The 19,056-nt window shown below is 48.6% G+C and overlaps 1 protein-coding gene across 1 annotated transcript in view; it reads left to right on the top strand.

The window, feature by feature from the left end:
• The first annotated feature begins 268 nt into the window (after positions 1–268).
• Positions 269–19,056, top strand: part of LOC139228257 (C4b-binding protein alpha chain-like) — a 59,092-nt gene continuing 40,304 nt past the window's right edge. Inside the window, exons 1-5 of the mRNA XM_070859440.1 lie at positions 269–576; positions 7,591–7,782; positions 14,689–14,785; positions 15,145–15,218; positions 17,507–17,683. Coding sequence (XP_070715541.1) covers positions 513–576; positions 7,591–7,782; positions 14,689–14,785; positions 15,145–15,218; positions 17,507–17,683 — 604 coding nt within the window. The 5' untranslated portion in view covers positions 269–512. The remainder of the gene's footprint in view (positions 577–7,590; positions 7,783–14,688; positions 14,786–15,144; positions 15,219–17,506; positions 17,684–19,056) is intronic.

The following is a 19,056-nucleotide window of genomic DNA, read 5'->3' as shown; positions in this document are numbered from 1 at the left end:
TGAGGTGGGACAGCGAACGTCACTGTTTGCTTTCCTTTACTATAAAACTTTCTCAAAGGATTCTCCGCTTGGAGAAAATGTAACGAAAGCAAAACTATCTTCTAATTAGAGCTATTTGTAAAAGGATTTCACACTTAGTTTATGTTTTCATTCAGGCTCTTTGCCTTTTAACCTCTCCCGGGAAAAATAAATGTTTCCCTAAACACAGTAAAACATAGACAAGCTTTAACAAAATCAATTTGTGGGGAAAAAAATACGCCGGTGCTCCAGCCTCACTGGTGGAGTGAGCGGAATAGGCGTTTCCTGGGCAGGGACTGAAGGAGGCGCAGGGTGCACCTGAGCTCGGAGAACGCCAAATATACTGACGACGTCGGAGCCTGGGCAACATTTAGAAAAGGAAAACTAATCGCATTGAAGTCTCGGGAACGAAAAATTCGAGGGTGCTCATCGAATTTCTGAGCCTAGCGGAGAGAACAGTCTCCCCGAATATTAACGATCGAGAGAAGTGGGAAATGGCAGAGACACTAAACTTCGCTCTACTGATCATCTGCATGGCCGCGGTGGCCCGGGTTACGGGTGAGCAGCGCTCCTCTATTGCTGTGTTTCGGGCGTGTTTTTAGCCGAGTGATGGGGCAGATTTACAGCCGGTGCCCGGGCTTTTACTGCTGCAGTAATACAAAAGCAAAATACTACGGGTGATGGAAATCTGAAATAAAAGCAGAAGATGCTGGAAACACTCAGCGGCTCAGGCAGCATCTGTGGAGACAGAAACAGAGTGAACGTTTCAGGTCGAAGTTCGGGATATAACAGGTTTTTAAGCAAGGCCAGGGACTGCTGCAACCGGGCTGGGGATAGATACCCCGCTGGGATACATCGTCCCTGCACGCCGCACAGCACTGAATTAAACCTCATCGGTAATAATATCCAGCAGCAGCCCCTGTTGTATAATATCTTCCCCCTATTGTGGGTATTAACCGCAGTTCTCATCTGTGTTTTTGTACAAGCTTAAAGGTGTATTTAAACTCCCAAGTGCGGAAAATTCCACTTTGTCCTGTCACTATAGCTACAGTGCAACTGCAGTCTGAATCTGGAGTCCTGGTCCACTCTGACTAAGTAGAGTATGACTCCCTGGAGTGGAGAGCTTCACTCTGCTTTGAAGACGGTTCAGATCTTGGCGCCTGAATTTAGAGTTAGTGCAAATTTAAAATCGTTTTCCACCGATGCTAAACTTGGAATATAAATACACCCAAAGTTCTTTGTACTTAAGATATATGACTTTAATTCTGAACCTTATTCCATTGCTAGGTTTGTCTTTCCCATTTTACGATTGGGTGGATTGATCGGTTTAATATTGCATGTGTATTTTGCGAATAATGAAATCCGAGTTTCATTTATCTCCCCTTGTCATTGCTCCTGGGATAATTTGGGTCATTTTCCAACTGGCAAACAGTGACTAGTGGGGAGCTGCAGGGATCGGTGCTGGGTCCTCAACTATTTACAATCTATATTAATGACTTGGATGAAGGGACCGAGTGTAATGTAGCCAAGTTTGCTGATGATACAAAGATAGGTGGAAAAGCAAATTGTGAGGAGGACCTAAAAAATCTGCAAAGGGATATAGACAGGCTAAGTGATGGGGCAAAAATTTGGCAGATGGAGTATAATGTGGGAAACTGTGAGGTTATCCACTTTGGCAGAAATAATAGAAAAGCAAATTATAATTTAAATGGAAAAAAAATTGCAAAGTGCTGCAGTACAGAGGGACCTGGGGATCCTTGTACATGAAACACAAAAAGTTAGTATGCAGTTACAGCAAGTAATCAGGAAGGCAAATGGAATGTTAGCCTTTATTGCAAGGGTGATAGAGTATAAAATCAGAGAAGTCCTGCTACAACTGTACAGAGTATTGGTGAAGCCACATCTGGAGTACTGCATACAGTTTTAGTCTTGTATTTAAGGAAGGATATACTTGCTTTGGAGATTGTTCAGAGAAGGTTCACTTGGTTGATTCTGGAAATGAGGGGGTTGACTTATGAAGGTAGGTTGCAGACAGGTTTCTGCTACATTCACTGGAACGGAGTCCTCAGTAGAGTCCAGTTGACACGAGGTGCTGTGCAGCTGTTGCACAGAGTTCTCTGTTTAAAAAAAAAACACAAAACCAAACACAACACAGAAGCATTACCGTTAAAAAAGGAATAAAGTGTATCCAGTGCTCAAAAGAATGAGAAGTTCAAAAGAATGGAGTTCAAAAGAATAAGAGGTGATCTTATTGAAACTTATAAAATAACGAGGGGACTCGACAAGGTGGTTGCAGAGAGGCTATTTCCACTCAGGGGAAACTAAAACTAGGGGACATAGTCTTAGAATAAGGGGCCGCCCATTTAAAACTGAGATGATGAGAAATTTTTTCACTGAGGCTTGTAAATCTGTGATCTGTGGAATTCTCTGCCCCAGAGAGCTGTGGAGGCTGGGTCATTGAATATATTTAAGGTGAAGATAGACCGATTTTTGAGAGATAAGGGAGTAAAGGATTATGGGAAGTGGAGCTGAGTCCATGATCAGATCAGCCATGATCTTATTGAATGGTGGAGCAGGCTCGAGGGGCCAGGTGGCCTGCTCCTGCTCCTATTTCTGATGTTATGTTCTTATGATACGATCCCCTCCGTGGCATGGAGTCAGTGTCCATATATATGCTGAGGACAGCCAGCTGTACCACCTCCATTTCTTTTGGACTCTGTGCTTTCAGATTGTCTGACTGACTTTAAGTTGTGGATGAGAAAAAGTTTCCTCCAACTGAAAATCAGGACGGCCGAAGTGATTGTTACTGCAATAAACTCTACACTGGCCACCGATTCCATCCGATTCTGGAGCCACTCGGCCTGAATCAGATTGTGTGAAACCTTGGTGTTGTGTTTAATGCAGTGTTGTATTTCGAGTCCCACATTCTAGCCATTGCCAAGACTACTTATTCCCACTTCTGCCCAATATCTTTCTCCCAACCTTCTGATTGCTTTTGTAATTTTTAAACTTGATTTTGCCAAATTCTTCCTTGTTGGCTTCTCATTCTATGTGTTCATAAACTCCAACAACCACTTCTACTTCTCCTGGACCTATAAGGAAAGTTTGTAAAAATAAAAAGTTTAAAAACTTACCTGTTGGGGCCACTTCTTGCTCTAAATATCCTTCCTGCGAGCTGCACCTGGCAGGGAAAGCCACACTGATTTTCTGCTCAGGTTACCAGTTAAAATTGGGACTAACTATTTGTCCTGCATTTTTTTTGACAGACATCCGGGGGTCAAGCCCCCCCCCCACTGCCCGTACTGCACTTTTTTTGACAGATATTCGACAAGCCCCCCCCCCCCGGCTGAATCATTCCCTCTACATGGTGCCAAGAAGCAGGACCTGAGGCTCCAACTCTCGTCTCCCCACCCAAGCCCGCCCCGGCCGGCCTGGGGCCGCGAATCGGAGGGCCTTGGGGTCGCATTGAGAGAGGCGGTGGGGGGGGGGGGGGGAGAGAAGAGAGAGAGGCGGGGAGGGGGGAGAAGAGAGAGAGGCGGGGAGGGGGGAGAAGAGAGAGAGGCGGGGGGAGAGGGGGGAGAAGAGAGAGAGAGAGGGGGGAGAAGAGAGAGAGAGAGAGGGGGGAGAAGAGAGAGAGAGAGGGGGGAGAAGAGAGAGAGGCGGGGGGGGAGGGAAGAGGGGGGAGAAGAGAGAGAGGCGGGTTGGGGAGGGGGGAGAAGAGAGAGAGGCGGGAGGGGGGAGAAGGGAGAAGAGAGAGAGGCGGGAGGGGGGAGAAGAGAGAGAGGCGGGAGGGGGGAGAAGAGAGAGAGGCGGGAGGGGGGAGAAGAGAGAGAGGCGGGAGGGGGGAGAAGAGAGAGAGGCGGGAGGGGGGAGAAGAGAGAGAGGCGGGAGGGGGGAGAAGAGAGAGAGGCGGGGGGGGGGGAGAAGAGAGAGAGGCGGGGGGGGAGAAGAGAGAGAGGCGGGGGGGGGGAGAAGAGAGAGAGGCGGGGGGGGGGAGAAGAGAGAGAGGCGGGGGGGGGGAGAAGAGAGAGAGGCGGGGGGGGGGGAGAAGAGAGAGAGGCGGGGGGGGGAGAAGAGAGAGAGGCGGGGGGGGGAGAAGAGAGAGAGGCGGGGGGGGGGAGAAGAGAGAGAGGCGGGGGGGGAGGGGGAGAGGCGGGGGGGGAGGGGGGAGAAGAGAGAGAGGCGGGGGGGGGGGAGAAGAGAGAGAGGCGGGGGGGGGAGAAGAGAGAGAGGCGGGGGGGGGAGAAGAGAGAGAGGCGGGGGGGGGGGAGAAGAGAGAGAGGCGGGAGGGGGGAGAAGAGAGAGAGGCGGGGGGAGAAGAGAGAGAGGCGGGGGGGGAGGGGGGAGAAGAGAGAGAGGCGAGAGGGGGGAGAAGAGAGAGAGGCGGGGGGGAGGGGGGAGAAGAGAGAGAGGCGGGGGGGAGGGAAGAGGGGGGAGAAGAGAGAGAGGCGGGTTGGGGAGGGGGGAGAAGAGAGAGAGGCGGGAGGGGGGAGAAGAGAGAGAGGCGGGGGGGGGAGAAGAGAGAGAGGCGGGGGGGGAGGGGGGAGAAGAGAGAGAGGTGGGGGGGAGGGGGGAGAAGAGAGAGAGGTGGGGGGGAGGGGGGAGAAGAGAGAGAGGCGGGGGGGGGAGGGGGGAGAAGAGAGAGAGGCGGGGGGGGAGGGGGGAGAAGAGAGAGAGGCGGGGGGGGAGGGGGGAGAAGAGAGAGAGGCGAGAGGGGGGAGAAGAGAGAGAGGCGCGGGAAGGGGGGAGAAGAGAGAGGGGCAGGGGGGGAGAAGAGGGAGAGGCGGGGGGGAGGGGGGGGAGAAGAGAGAGAGGCGGTTGGGGGGGGATGCGGGCGGGAGAGAGAGGCTGGGAGGGGGAGGGGGGATGCGGGAGAGAGAGAGAGGCTGGGAGGGGGGGATGTGGGAGAGAGAGAGGTTGGGAGAGGTGTGGAGAGAGGCTGGGGAGGGGGTGGGGGGGAAGAGAGGGTGGGGTGGGGGAAGAGAGAGGCTGGGGGTGGTGGAGAGAGAGAGGCTGGGGGGGGGTGGGGGAGAGAGAGAGGCTGGGGGGGGGTGGGGGAGAGAGAGAGGCTGGGGGGGGTGGGGGAGAGAGAGAGGCTGGGGGGGGTGGGGGAGAGAGAGAGGCTGGGGGGGGTGGGGGAGAGAGAGAGGCTGGGGGGGGTGGGGGAGAGAGAGAGAGGCTGGGAGGGTGGGGGAGAGAGAGAGGCTGGGAGGGTGGGGGAGAGAGAGAGAGAGAGGCTGGGGTGGGTGGGGGAGAGAGAGAGAGAGAGAGAGAGAGAGGCTGGAGTGGGTGGGGGAGAGAGAGAGAGAGAGAGAGAGGCTGGGGTGGGTGGGGGAGACAGAGGCTGGGGGGGGGGTGGGGGAGACAGAGGCTGGGGTGGGTGAGAGAGAGGCTGGGGTGGGTGGGTGAGAGAGAGGCTGGGGGGGGTGGGTGAGAGAGAGAGGCTGAGGTGGGTGGGAGAGGCTGGTGGGGGGGGGGGGAAGAGAGAGGCTGGGGGTTTGGGGGGGTGAAGAGAGAGAGGCTGGGGTGGGTGGGGGGGGGGGAAAGAGTGAGAGAGAGGCTGGGGTGGGTGGTGGGGGGGTGAGAGAGAGGCTGGGGTGGGTGGGGGGGGGTGAGAGAGAGGCTGGGGTGGGTGGGGGAGGGAGAGAGAGGCTGGGATGGGTGGGGGAGGGAGAGAGAGTCTGGGATGGGTGGGGGAGGGAGAGAGAGGCTGGGATGGGTGGGGGAGGGAGAGAGAGGCTGGGATGGGTGGAGGAGGGAGAGAGAGGCTGGGGTGGGTGGGGGGGGGAAGAGAGGCTGGGGTGGGTGGGCCGGGGGAGAGAGAGAGGCTGGGGTGGGTGGGGGGGGGGAGTATAGAGAGAGAGAGAGAGCGCGAGAGGCTGGGGTGGGCTGGTGGGGGGGGGGGAAGAGAGGGGCTGGGGTGGGTCGGGGGGGCTGGGAGAGAGAGGCTCTGGGGGGGGGAGGGAGAGGGGCTGGGGAGTGCGGGGGTAGAGAGGGGCTGGGTTGGGTGGGGTTGGTGGGGGGGAGCAAGGCGGGGGGGGGATGCGGGAGAGAGCGAGGCTGGGGGAGATGCCGGAGAGAGCGAGCTTTGAGGGGGGGAGAAAGAGAGAGGCTGGGAGGGGGGATGCGGGAGAAAGAGAGGCTGGGGTGGGTGGGGGGGTAGAGAGAGGCTGGGGGTGGCGGGGAATGAGAGAGGTGGAGGAGGGGGATGCGGGAGAAAGAGGCTGGGTTGGGTGGGGGCGGAGAGAGAGAGAGAATGAGGGGGGAGGAGAGAGGCTGGGGTTGGGGGGGTTTTGGGGAGAGATAGAAGATGGGGCAGGGTAGCGGGGAGAGAGAGGCTGGGGTGACGGATGTGGGAGAGAGAGAGGCTGGGGGGTGGTGCAGGAGAGAGAGAGAGATAGAGATAGAGAGAGAGAGAGAGCGGGGCTGTGCGGGGGGGGGAGGTGTGGGGAAGCGTGAGGTGCTGCGGGGGGTGAGGGAGTGAGAGGCTGGGGGGGGTTGGGGAGAGGAGATGGGGGAAGGAAGAGAGTGAGGCTGGGGGGTGGAAGAGAGAGAGGGAGAGAGGCTGGGGGGTCTGGGAGAGAAAGAGGCTGGGAGGCGGGGGAGAGAGAGGAAATGGCGGGGGGAAGAGAGGCAGCGGGGGTATGGGGGGTGGGCGGGGGAGAGAACGGTGTGGTGGGTCGGAGGAGAGGGGTGCGTTGGCGAGAAGACGGATCATGTTCTTCCAACCCCGTATAAGGGACATCATTGGAGTGGATGATATCCAGAAGTCACAACATGGTCACTATTCACTTCATACCCAATAAACCTGTTAACAATCCATACACAATGTCCCATGTATGGTGGGGGGGTGGATGCACTTGCACTTGGGTAAGGCACTTCAGCTGGGGGAGGCACTTCGGCTGTGGGCGGGTTGTACTTGGACTGGGGTAAGGCACTTTGGCTGTGGGAGGGTTGTACTTGGACTGGGGGAGGCACTTCGGCTGTGGGAGGGTTGTACTTGGACTGGGGTAAGGCACTTTGGCTGGCCCTTGCTGTCTTCTGGGGAGCTCTGTCCTCTATCACTTCAGAAAGTCAAAGTGGATCGAGTTACAATTTGCAAAGTCAGTGAGACCTTGGGATGGGCGGTTCCAGTGACACATTCCTGTGAAACTTCAGGGTGTGGCTTATCCTCCAAGGGACTAATCATAGACAAAGGATGGAGCATGTTGGCCATTTTGGCAGTACAAATAAACACGTCCGTTAATATTACAGTCGGGCCCTGATGACATAATCGGGTCTCAATTTTTATGTTTAAAGAAGGACCCCAGTCGGTTTCAGGTGGGTGTCCATGCTGCTTGTTCAGAAGAGCAGGTTAAATTAGAAGACAGTGGGAACAGAGTAAAAGGAAGGTGGCTAAAATATTTGACATTGGTGAGAAAATTCAAGTGCAAGATAAAAAGACGCCAAAAGGCAAGACTGCTGTCTTTTGGAGTATGGGAGATATCATCCACATGTGAACTCAATGTACCAATAGATCTCTAATGCAAGGGAGACTTATCGAAAGTTGAAACTATGAACTTTTTTTTTAAGGTGACTGTGGCAAACCTCCAGTATTGGACAATGGCTCACTAACTGAGGATTATATTACTGAGCCCTCCTTTTCTGTTGGTGATACTGTTACTTACAAGTGTTTCAGCGGTTACGTCTTTCAGCCAGGAGGTTCATGGCGTATTACCTGTCAGGAGGATTCAACTTGGTCACCATTACGGGCCGTTTGTGAACGTAAGTAATGAGCAATTGTATTTCCTCTCCTCCCTTACTGTCCTTACCCAGAATTTGGCCGATTTTATCTCACTGGAAGTTACTTGTGCGAGAGTACATTTGTGTGGGGATGAGCAGCCTTTCAGTACTACACCCAAGTGGCCATTCTTGGATGTGAGCCTGGGTGATGGCAAGTGACTCAACTGTTGGCTGCAACATAGTTTGGCCTTGATCATTTTCTCATCCAACATACATTAAACTCCCAGCAGGAATGGGAACACTCAGCAATGGGAACTATTTATTTTCCAATCACTTCCCCTGGGTACCGATGACATCAGAGTATTGGGGAGTTTTTTTTTTAAGTGTTCCACATGCTTTGTGATCACAAATGATCAACTCTGAATAATAGAACAAGTGCCTGATAACAATGGAAACTTTTTATGTAACTATTTTTGGATGTCTTTACCATCATTAAATTTATGGATATTGATGATTGTTGATTTGTAACTTTTGTCACCAAGAATGGCCCTTAGTTAAATCATGCTCCTCCTCCTTCCTTGTCTTTTTTCCCTTTTCATTACCCTATTAAATTCCAACCTGATCCAAATATATGTCAATGATATATTTCTCACTAAACCAACTATATTGGAACCTACTGTTTTCATTTGTTAACAAGCAAAAAGCATACTTAAAATGGTGGGGAACCAAGGATCTAATGAGAGCGAGGAACTTAATGTAATATAAATAGATAAAAAGTACTAGAGAACCTAATGTGACTAAAAGCTGACAAATACCCTGGACCTGATGGCCTACATCCTCGGGTTCTAAAAGAGGTGGCTGCAGAGATAGTGGATGCATTGGTTTTGATCTTTCCTAAATTCCCTAGATTTTAGAACAGTCCCAGCAGATTGGAAGATAGCAAATGTAACACCGCTATTCAAGAAAGGAAGGAGAGAGAAACCAGGGTACCAAAGGCCAGTTAGCCTGACAATAGTCGTCGGGAAAATATTGAAATCGATTGGTAAGGAAGTGGTATCGGGGCACTGAGAAAATTTTAACATGATTAGGCAAAGTCAACATGGTTTTATGAACGGGAAATCGTTTTTGACAAATCTATTAGTTTTTTGAGGATGTGACTAGCAGGGTAGATAAAGGGGAACCAGTGGATGTAGTATACAGGCAACTCTCGATTATCCGTGGCCCTCGGGGATTGGGCTATTCCGGGTAAACGATTTTGCCGCTAGGGCGAGTGCACGTAATTGCCGAGAATGTTTGGATCCCAAATTTATAACTTGATGCTAGATTAAATTGCTGGAGTTAATGACCCCTCCCTCAAATCAATGTTGAAACTAGTTCGAACACCAACTCGACTAGCCTAATCCCCAATCTTTCGGCAGTCGGTCGGTGGAGAAAGAGCACAGACAAGTCGGAAGGTGCCAGCATGCAGGGTCCCCAGATCCTGCCTAGAAACCCGAGCTCATTCCCTGCTAGTGCCGCGATCAGGCCCAGCGGCGTGGCTGAAAGGTGAAATGGCCAGTCTAAAGGCTTCAACCGCTGACGGTCGAATGAGACTCGGCTTTACTTACCCCCGAGGCCGGGCGGCACCCTCAGTGGCGGACAGATGCAGAAAGTGGTCAGCGCAGGACTGTGTGTGGGGTGGGTTTAATGGTCGTGTGCAGCTGTACACGGGACACAATCACAGTTTTTAACAGTGCAGTTGCAGCGGGTTCTCTGTTGGATCTGTGTAATCGAGAGTTGCCTGTATTTGGATTTCCAAAGGCATTCGATAAGGTGCCACGTAAAAGGTTACTACACAAGATAAGAGCTCATGGATTGGACGTAATATATTGGCATAGATAGAGGATTAGTTAACGGATAGAATACAGAGTCAGGATAAACGGGTCTTTTTCAGGTTGGCAGGCTGTAACTAGTGGGGTGCCGCAAGGATCAGTGCTGGGGCCTCAGCTATTTGCAATCTATATTAATGACCTAGATGAAGGGACCGAGTGTAATGTATCCAAGTTTCCTGACCATACAAAGCTAGGTGGGACAGTAAGCTGTGAGGAGAACACAAAGTGTCTGCAAAGGGATATAGTTAGACTAAGTGAGGTGACAGATGGAGTATAATGTAGGGAAATGTGAAGTTATTCACTTTGGTAGGAAGAATAGAAAAAACTTTTAAATGTCGGTGTTCAGAGAGATTTGGGTGGCCCCGTGCAAGAAATGCAGGAAGCTAGCATGGTGGTACAGCAAGAAATAAAGAAGGTAAATGGCATGTTGTCCGTTATTGCAAGTGGGTTGGAGTATAAGAGTAAGGAAGACTTGCTCAGATCAGCCATGAACTTATTGAATGGTGGAGGAGGCTCAAGTGGCCATATGGCCTTCTCCTGCTCCTAACATAAGCTAGGTTAATCACCAAGTGCCAGAAATTGGGTCAGCTCTTAAATCAAAAGATCAAGGCATAGCTGGTTTAAGTAATTTTGTATCTGAACCCATTTGTTTACTACAGTCAGCATTTTGTTTTGTAATTGAGTTTAACTCTATAAAATTAAACAAAACAATAACATTTCATCCTGGCGATCTGGTCCATTAATTAAAGGTCTCAGTCTGATTTGAATATGCCGAACTGAGCTCTAGACTGATGAAGTAATGCAGGGCTAACCATGAGAATGGAGGGAGTCTTTATTAAAGCTTCCATCTGCATCTTACCTTGCAGGAGTTCTGCTTCCCAACCTACGCTTGTTACCTCCTTGATCTTGTATTGTAGGTCTCTAGATACAAAACCAAAGATTATGTTTGTCTTTTTGTGCCGTATCTATTTATTTTGGCACCTTTTTAAGTCCCTGTAAAGCTGCATATCAAGATCCCTCTGTTCCTGTAAGCCAAATAAAATCTAACCATTTCAGATATAATTCCTTTCTCTATTATTACTTCCAAGTATCTTTTTTTTTGTGCATGGATTATCAACGCAGTCGGTGTGTGATTCTTGTATGTGTGATGGACACAACAAATATAATCCTTAGTGGTTTGGTGGAAACCATGCGAGTGTGACACTTTGAGCATGATGGATATGTGCTAGATGCAAGACTCAACAGGCTTTAGGATGGCTGATATGTGAAATAAAACATTTCATAATTGGGTTAAAAGAGAATGGCCAGGAATTTGCAGTTGTAATGATGGCGAAACTATCTGCGTTCGCTGTCATTACCAAGTAAAACGGACAGCAAATTCTGGAGTCTGCACATGTGTAGCAAATGGGAAAATCCAGACGTTGCTGCAGGTGATGCTCTGCTCCTTCACAGGGTGCACTGTTGCAGTCTTCACAGACGCAATCAACACAGAATCAGTGATTTGACTTGAACTTCAACTTGTTACACACGATTTTCAATGTAAAAACCATTTGTTGTATGAGGTGTAACTGAGTTTTTGGTGGCCTACTATGTCATAACTGCTGAACAACCTCACTGGCCCTGAAAAACTAATTTCTAGGCATGGAGCATCATTCCCTCCATTCCATGATATAATGTCCATAGATTTTGAATGTAATAAAAATTAATTATTTTATTTTTTAAAGCTTGTTTGATATTTCAGCTTCTCCCTTAATCCCATGTGTATGTCCCAATCTTTATTTCGTTCTCTGTAAAATGATTAAATAGTGAATGGTACTCAGTGCTTTTTACTTCTGGGTTTGCTGTGAGAATTCAATCTGACTGGCTCTCAGACTTCTTGAAGACCTCATTGTTTCTAGATGTCACAGATCCTTTGTACATGATGCCAGATTGAAACGGAAATGGGAATAGGGGAAATCAACGTTACAGAGCCTGCTAAATCTTTGTGCACAGCTTTTGTTGAGGTCAGCGGCTAATGTTGTACTTTCGCAGCTGACCACAATATCCGGGACATTGTTGGGCGAGAGATGGATGAGGAAGAATCTTAACCTGTATTTCACCCTAGAGTCCTTGAACCTAATACAAGGTGCTCAAAATGGAGAAGTGTGTGATTTCTCTTCAGTGCCATTTTGCAATGTGAGGGACATAAGAATTAACTAATATCTATCGATATAATATATTAAAGATCATGTGTCTTGTGTGCATGTCCTGTTATCATTTTCCTGTTATTAATTTCTGTGTCGACATTTACAACGGAACTGCCTTGTAAACTTGTAATTACACTTTACCACCAGTGGTGGCACTATAGCACATCAGTTTTGCATGTCGCAGCTCCTTGGCCTGTACTTCAGAGTAACTCCTACGCTCCAAACAACTCTCTTTCTCGGCTTTCTAAATTACTGTGAATGTTACTTAACTATAAATAATTTCAAATCAGCATCTTATGTAAAAATAAGGACTGAAGGAAGTGCACAGATGCAAAGCTCTACTTTTCTGTGGGATGTCAGCAGCAGTGCCTGGTAGATTCATCTTCCATTCCTGGAGGCTCCTGAACATGTGGGAGGGTTGGTAACTCTAAGCTACTAATAGCTCTCCCCAAAACACATACTTGTTTCTAGCAAGGAAATAATCCCTAATCAAGGCTTATGGTTCAGCCTCTAGTGCATGGCTCTCCCTAAAATTGGTGCTCAATGTCAGAGGGAGCATCAACAACTTTTGCACAATGAGGTCCCAATAAATTAAACTGATTTTTAAAAAGATTTTACAAACATAGTGGACATGGGAAATGCAAAAAAAAAAATTGGATTTATACAGCGCCTTTCACAACCAGCAGACCTTTCAAACTGCTTTACAGCCAATGAAGTACTTTTGGAGTGTAGTCACTGTGGTAATGTGGGAAATACAGCAGCCTCCCACAAACAACAATGTGATCATGACCAGATAATTTGTTTGTTATGTTGATTGAGGGATAAATATTGGCCAGGACACCAGGGATAACTCTCCTGCTCTTCTTCGAAATAGTGCCATGGGATCTTTTACGTCCACTTGAGAGGATTGTTGGGGCCTCGGTTTAACGTCTCATCTGAAAGACGGTATCGCTGACAATGCAGTACACCCTCAGCACTGTATTGGTCAGCCTAGATTTATGTACTCGCGTTCCTGGAGTGGGACTTGAACCCATAACCTTCCGACTCAGAGGCGAGTGTGCTACCCACTTAGCCACAGCTGACAATCAAATGCAGTTGATATTGTACTTGGATTTCAGACAGTTTTTGATAAGGTTCCCCATTGATCAATAATGGATAAAATATGGTGTCACAGGCGAGGGATTAAAATGTGGTGCTAGATGGATATTTGGTTTAAAATCAGGAATTGGAAGATATAACTACAGTCTCCCAGAGAACAGTTTCGGGACCCTTCTATTTTTAGTATCGATCAGAGGCAGGGACAGTGGTATTGTAGGTAAAATCTCCAAGTTCACTGCTGATGCTAAAACAGGAGATAGGCCAAAAGTAACTCGTGTCAAGTGAACTATACCACCAGATCGTTAGTATCTGCTGTTAATTTTAACTTTTGTGACACTGGCATACACACCCCAGTCTCCAAAGTGGCCATGTACATGTTTGCACGCTGGTTCTTCAGAAAAAGAATTGGACTGTTTACCTTCTCTGACAGATCTTGAACCTCAATCATAATTTCTTCTTTATGTAGCCAGGGTCCATTTTTGAGCCAGATTGAATCCAATAGAGAATGTGAAACACACTGATCACAATGTATACCTGTGTGGCCACCTCTGAAATATTGCAATAGTTACTCAAAGTTAAGAATGTGATTGCATAATCAGCCATAATCTTGGTGGTGATACATAGTGTGTTATAATGGTACTTCCTGGAGATGATTCATCACATGGCAGGTGTATAGTTTGTGCCATGCTGTTGAGAATTGTAAAGGGTGTAAGCCAGGGAGAGAAGACGGACAAAAAAATGGGCAATTCACCCAGCAAAGCAAAGGCGGAGGGAGCGGCCTGTAAATGGGAGAGATATTGGTGACTGGACAAGTTTGCTCTTGGAGTGTTATGGACGCCTGACTGTGTCTGACAGCTGCACAGTTCCTGTTATTATTGTTCCTAAATATGTTTTCAAACACTTCCTCCTCCAAAAAAATTATTTTCAATAACTTAATTTGAGCTGTGGATAGGAATGCCTAACTGGACAACAGCTGTGTCTAAAGGTTGTGGGTTCAAACTGCACACCAGGATATGAGCATATAATCTAGGACGGCACTTCAGATTGATGCACTGTTGGAGGTGCCTTCCTTTGGATGAGTGCTTAAACTGAGGGCCCGTCTCTCTGTTGAAGGTCCAGTGACATTATTGAAAGTATTTTTTTTCTGTGTCCCAGGAAACCTATTTCCTTCAACCAACATAATCAAAAATAGACTAATCAATCATTCATCTCATTGCTATCTGTGGGAGCTTCCTGTGTATAAAATGGATGCCATTTTCATTTCAATAACCATGACTGCACTTCAGACTACTTCATTGCATGTAAAGCGCTTTGTGCGTTACTGAACAATGTAATGAGGCTATATAAATTGAAGTTTTTCTTTTCTATACCTGTAGACCAATGACATCCCAAATTTGCTGAGAAAGTTGCTGAAATTCTCAGATTACTCATTAGTCAGGAAGAATTCTACCATGGCCTTAATCAAGTTAACCATTATTAAAATATAGCTAGATCCTTCCACTGAGTTTCGAATGACTGGTGAAGGGTTCCCTAGACACATGCATTGGGAGATTGCTTTCAATATAGGCTCATGGCAAAGTTATGACATTATCAAATATTGTACCATTGGAGTGAATATTTTATTTGCATTGCAAAAACCTTTACTATAAATACTAGAATTGGGGTAATCCATATTCTAAAAAATTGTACAGTATTTTTTATAATAAACTTCTGTGAATTGCATTCAAAATCCTATTGGAGAATGTGGCGTATTTTAATGTCTCTTCTCTTTCCCCAACTTTCTTTCTATCCAGCAAAGAACTGCGGTAACCCTGGGGAGATTCTGAATGGGTATTATACTGCACCAGATACCACTTTTGGAAACAAAGCAACTTTTTATTGTAATGTTGGGTGAGTGTTCATCTCATTGCTCAATTACTAAATGAGGCTGCTGACTAATGAATTTGCATTTAAAAATTTAAAAATTAAAATTAATTTGGTTAATTAATTAAGTTGAGGTCTGCCATGGAACCTTCATATTGCTACAATTTAAGAAGGAGACTATTTGCTCTTTTTAGTTCTGATGGTGATTATCAATGTGGCCTATGTATATCGCTTCCTGATCTATGCACAGTAGTTTTGTTGTACTCTACACTTCGCAATAACTTCATTGTCCAATTATTAAATTATGTGCGGTTGATGCTATTAATTTAAAATGGGATTGAGTGTCCAAACTCCTATCACTCATCAGCTTGGTTTTCTTTTTCCAGATACCTGCTGGTTGGTAGGAACTACCGGTTATGTACAGTTGGAGGCTGGGATGGACAAGTTCCAACATGTGATCGTAAGTTAGCATTCTAAATTGAGTAGAATGGTTGACTTATTTTTCTGTCCATCATCATCATAGGCAGTCCCTCGAAATCGAGGAAGACTTGCCTCCACTCTAAAAGTGAGTTCTTGGATGACTGAACAGTCCAATACAGGAATTACAGTCTCTCACAGGTGGGACAGATAGTCGTTGAAGGAAAGGGTGGGTGGGGAGTATGGTTTGCCGCACGCTCCTTCCGCTGCCTGCACTTGCTTTCTGCATGCTCTCGGCGACGAGACTCGAGGTGCTCTGCGCCCTCCGGATGCAATTTGGCCAGGGATGTCCTCGACTCCATCCCGCAGCATGTTACCCGCCACCATCTCGGCAAAACCCCAGTCCTGCATGAGGTAGAAAAGGCCATCCGTCAGCTCAAGAACAACAAGGCTTCGGGAGCGGGTGGAATCCCTGCTGAGGCACTAAAGTATGGCGGAGAGGCACTATTGGCACAAATGTATGACCTAATCTCTCTCATCTCTAAGGAGGAGAGCATGCTGGGAGATCTCAGAGATGCAGTAATCGTGACCATCTTTTTAAAAAAAGAGGACAAGTCCCACTGTGGCAACTACAGAGAAATCTCCCTGTTATCAGCCACAGGGAAGGTCATCACTTAAAATCCTCCTTAACCGTCTATTCCCTGTGGCTGAGGAGCTCTTCCCGGAGTCACAGTGCAGATCGGTCCACTATGGGGTACAACGGACATGATCTTTACGGCGTGACAGCTGCAAGAGAAATGCAGGGAACAGCACCAACCCTTCTACATGGCCTTCTTTGACATTGCAAAGGCCTTTTCTGTACAGAATGATTGAACCATACTAAATTTTTAAACCAACAAGTCTGCCTTGCTTCCATGAACACCATAACGAATAGTATGCACACCTCTTTACACTTCTTAACAAATGGTGTTGAGGTGAAGAACTAGACATTTCTCTTTGTCTGTTTACTATACATTTCTCCACATGGTGCAATCACCACAGGAAGGAATTAACATATCTGGAGTGTTTGCTTCAAATGTTGGAATTTTACTTAGTGTTTTGATTTCACCTAGGTTAGGGTACTGACGGTCTGTCTTGCATAGGCAGAAATAAAGTAAGTATTTTGATTCAACATTTCATGCCTAAGAACATAAAGCATAGAATGGAAAACAGCCATTCATTTAATCAAGCCACTACATCCATATACCATTTACAGTTTCGAATATGAACTGTTGTTAATCCCCTCAGTGAGAGAAGTCTTTAAAGGAGCGTTGAATATCTCTGTGGTCATGGATTGGTGTGAAACAGGAAGCAAAAACATTCTTCAAATTTAAAAAAAAAACCTGCCTAATCAAAGTGTAATCAAATGTTATTGTTCGGTAAAGTGTGACAATTACGAATGTACTTGTGGAAAATATTAAGTTACAATTCTAGAATTTAGAAAACACGCATAACAACCCTGATGTGGATATTTTGATGCATGAAATGTGAAATCATTAAACTTAGCACTGGATGCGCTCACAGCCCTGACTGGCTTCAAGCCATGAATTTACACAGCTCTAACACCACCTCTGCACTGGAGTTCTGGAGTTATCTGTAGATTATCCAATGGGCAATGCAGAGAAAGATGATTGTTAGTGAGGCTTACAAACCTCCTGAACGTTATCCAGTTCATTGTTACAGTGGGGCCCTTGGTAGACTTAATGATGGGATGGTGACACGATGGATGAAATTCATAACTGCATCTCAGTGTTGTGATCACGAAATTCATCAACTCCGATTAACAGACATTGCTGAAAATGGGACAGCGGGTTGGTCGGCATCTGAAAGAACTGATGAAGGATCACATCGGAAATATTCATGTTGGAGATGCTGTTATGCATCTTAGCAGTTGGCTTTGATGTTTTAAATTGATGTGGAAGATTTTAACAATCTGGGAAAAGCTTTCATCCTTAATGATCTGCTTTGAGAATTCTGTGATCTTCATTCTATGCTCTAGCAGTATAAAGGTGGCTCACAGAAAATGATCTCCCAAAATCCAAATTGAAACCGTGTCAATATAAAACAGCTCGTATTTTCCCCCCTCCCACCACCCTCTCTAACCCCAAACAAATCCTGCTAAAATCAGTTCTTCGCAGTGAGTTATAGGGCAGGGGAGAAGTGAGAATACCCATTGCCTGCTCTGTTGGTTCACCAGTATGCTTTATCACTGAGACAATTGATTTTAATCCCTGAAGCATTTGATTTGACAGTCTGTTCGGGACACTGACTGAATTTCACTTTTTCCCCCAGCTGTCAGATGTCCTGATCCTCCGTCTGTTAGAAATGGGACAGCTTCATCACCATCCGATGGAGGAGAATATGGAACGATAGTGTCCTATTCATGTGATAGTGGCTATTCATTGATTGGTAATAAAGAAATTACTTGTACAGCAACTGGAAAGTGGGAGGACCCACCAACATGCAAAGGTACTTAACTATAGGATCCAAACTAGTTTCAATTGCCTTTTTTCCTGCAGAAATTGTGAGGCTTGGAACATAGTTGAATGGGCCCAAGTTTCTGCCCTCTGGAAAAATGGCGTACATCCATAAGGTGCGCCGACGTTCTGGAATAGAAAGGGCGCCGAAAACTTACCTTGTGATTCTCCAGTCTCCTCAGGACGTCTTCGTGCTCGACGTGGCGCAACACAAGGGGTCGGGAGCGGAGCCAGGTCCCGGCGCTGAAAACAGTGCCGGGACCTCTGCAAATGTGTGCTAGAGTGTGCGTGCATGTGCAGGGGGAGGGGCACGACCCTAGTCATGGCCGAATGGGCTTCCCTTGCGAAGATCGGGACTCGGGACTCGGGCCTCCCTCCCGTTCAGCTCCCCCCGTCCATTCTCTTCCCCCCACCCCACCTCTCTTCCCCCTCATCTCTTTACCCCTCTCCTCTCTCCCACACACCCCCCCCCTCCTCTCTCCCACACATCACCCCCCTCCTCTCTCCCACACACCACCCCCCTCCTCTCTCCCACACACCACCCCCCTCCTCTCTCCCACACACCACCCCCCTCCTCTCTCCCACACACCACCACCCCCCTCCTATCTCCCACACACCCACCCCACTCCCCTCTCCCACACACCCACCCCCCCCCGTCCCCTCTCCCACACACCCACCCCCCACTCCTCTCTCCCACACACCCACCCCCCTCTCCTCTCTCCCACACACCCACCCCCCTCTCCTCTCTCCCACACACCCACCCCCCTCCTCTCTCCCACACACCCACCCCCCCTCATTTCTCCCCCCCCCCACCCCTCCCTCCTCTCTCCCACACACCCCCCCTCCTCTCTCCCACACACCCCCCCTCCTCTCTCCCACACCCCCCCTCCTCTCTCCCACACCCCCCCCCTCTCTCCACACCCCCCCCTCTCTCCACACCCCCCCCTCTCTCCACACCCCCCCTCTCTCCACACCCCCCCCTCTCTCCACACCCCCCCCTCTCTCCACACCCCCCCCCTCTCTCCACACCCCCCCCTCTCTCCACACCCCCCCCTCTCTCCACACCCCCCCCTCTCTCCACACCCCCCCCTCTCTCCACACCCCCCCCCTCTCTCCACACCCCCCCCCTCTCTCCACACCCCCCCCCTCTCTCCACACCCCCCCCCTCTCTCCACACCCCCCCCCTCTCTCCACACCCCCCCCCCTCTCTCCACACCCCCCCCCTCTCTCCACACCCCCCCCCTCTCTCCACACCCCCCCCCTCTCTCCACACCCCCCCCCTCTCTCCACACCCCCCCCCTCTCTCCACACCCCCCCCCTCTCTCCACACCCCCCCCTCTCTCCACACCCCCCCCCTCTCTCCAC

This window comes from Pristiophorus japonicus, chromosome 17 (assembly GCF_044704955.1).
Source record: "Pristiophorus japonicus isolate sPriJap1 chromosome 17, sPriJap1.hap1, whole genome shotgun sequence".
NCBI classification, from domain to species: domain Eukaryota; kingdom Metazoa; phylum Chordata; class Chondrichthyes; family Pristiophoridae; genus Pristiophorus; species Pristiophorus japonicus.
This window is presented reverse-complemented; position numbering and strand designations above follow the sequence as displayed.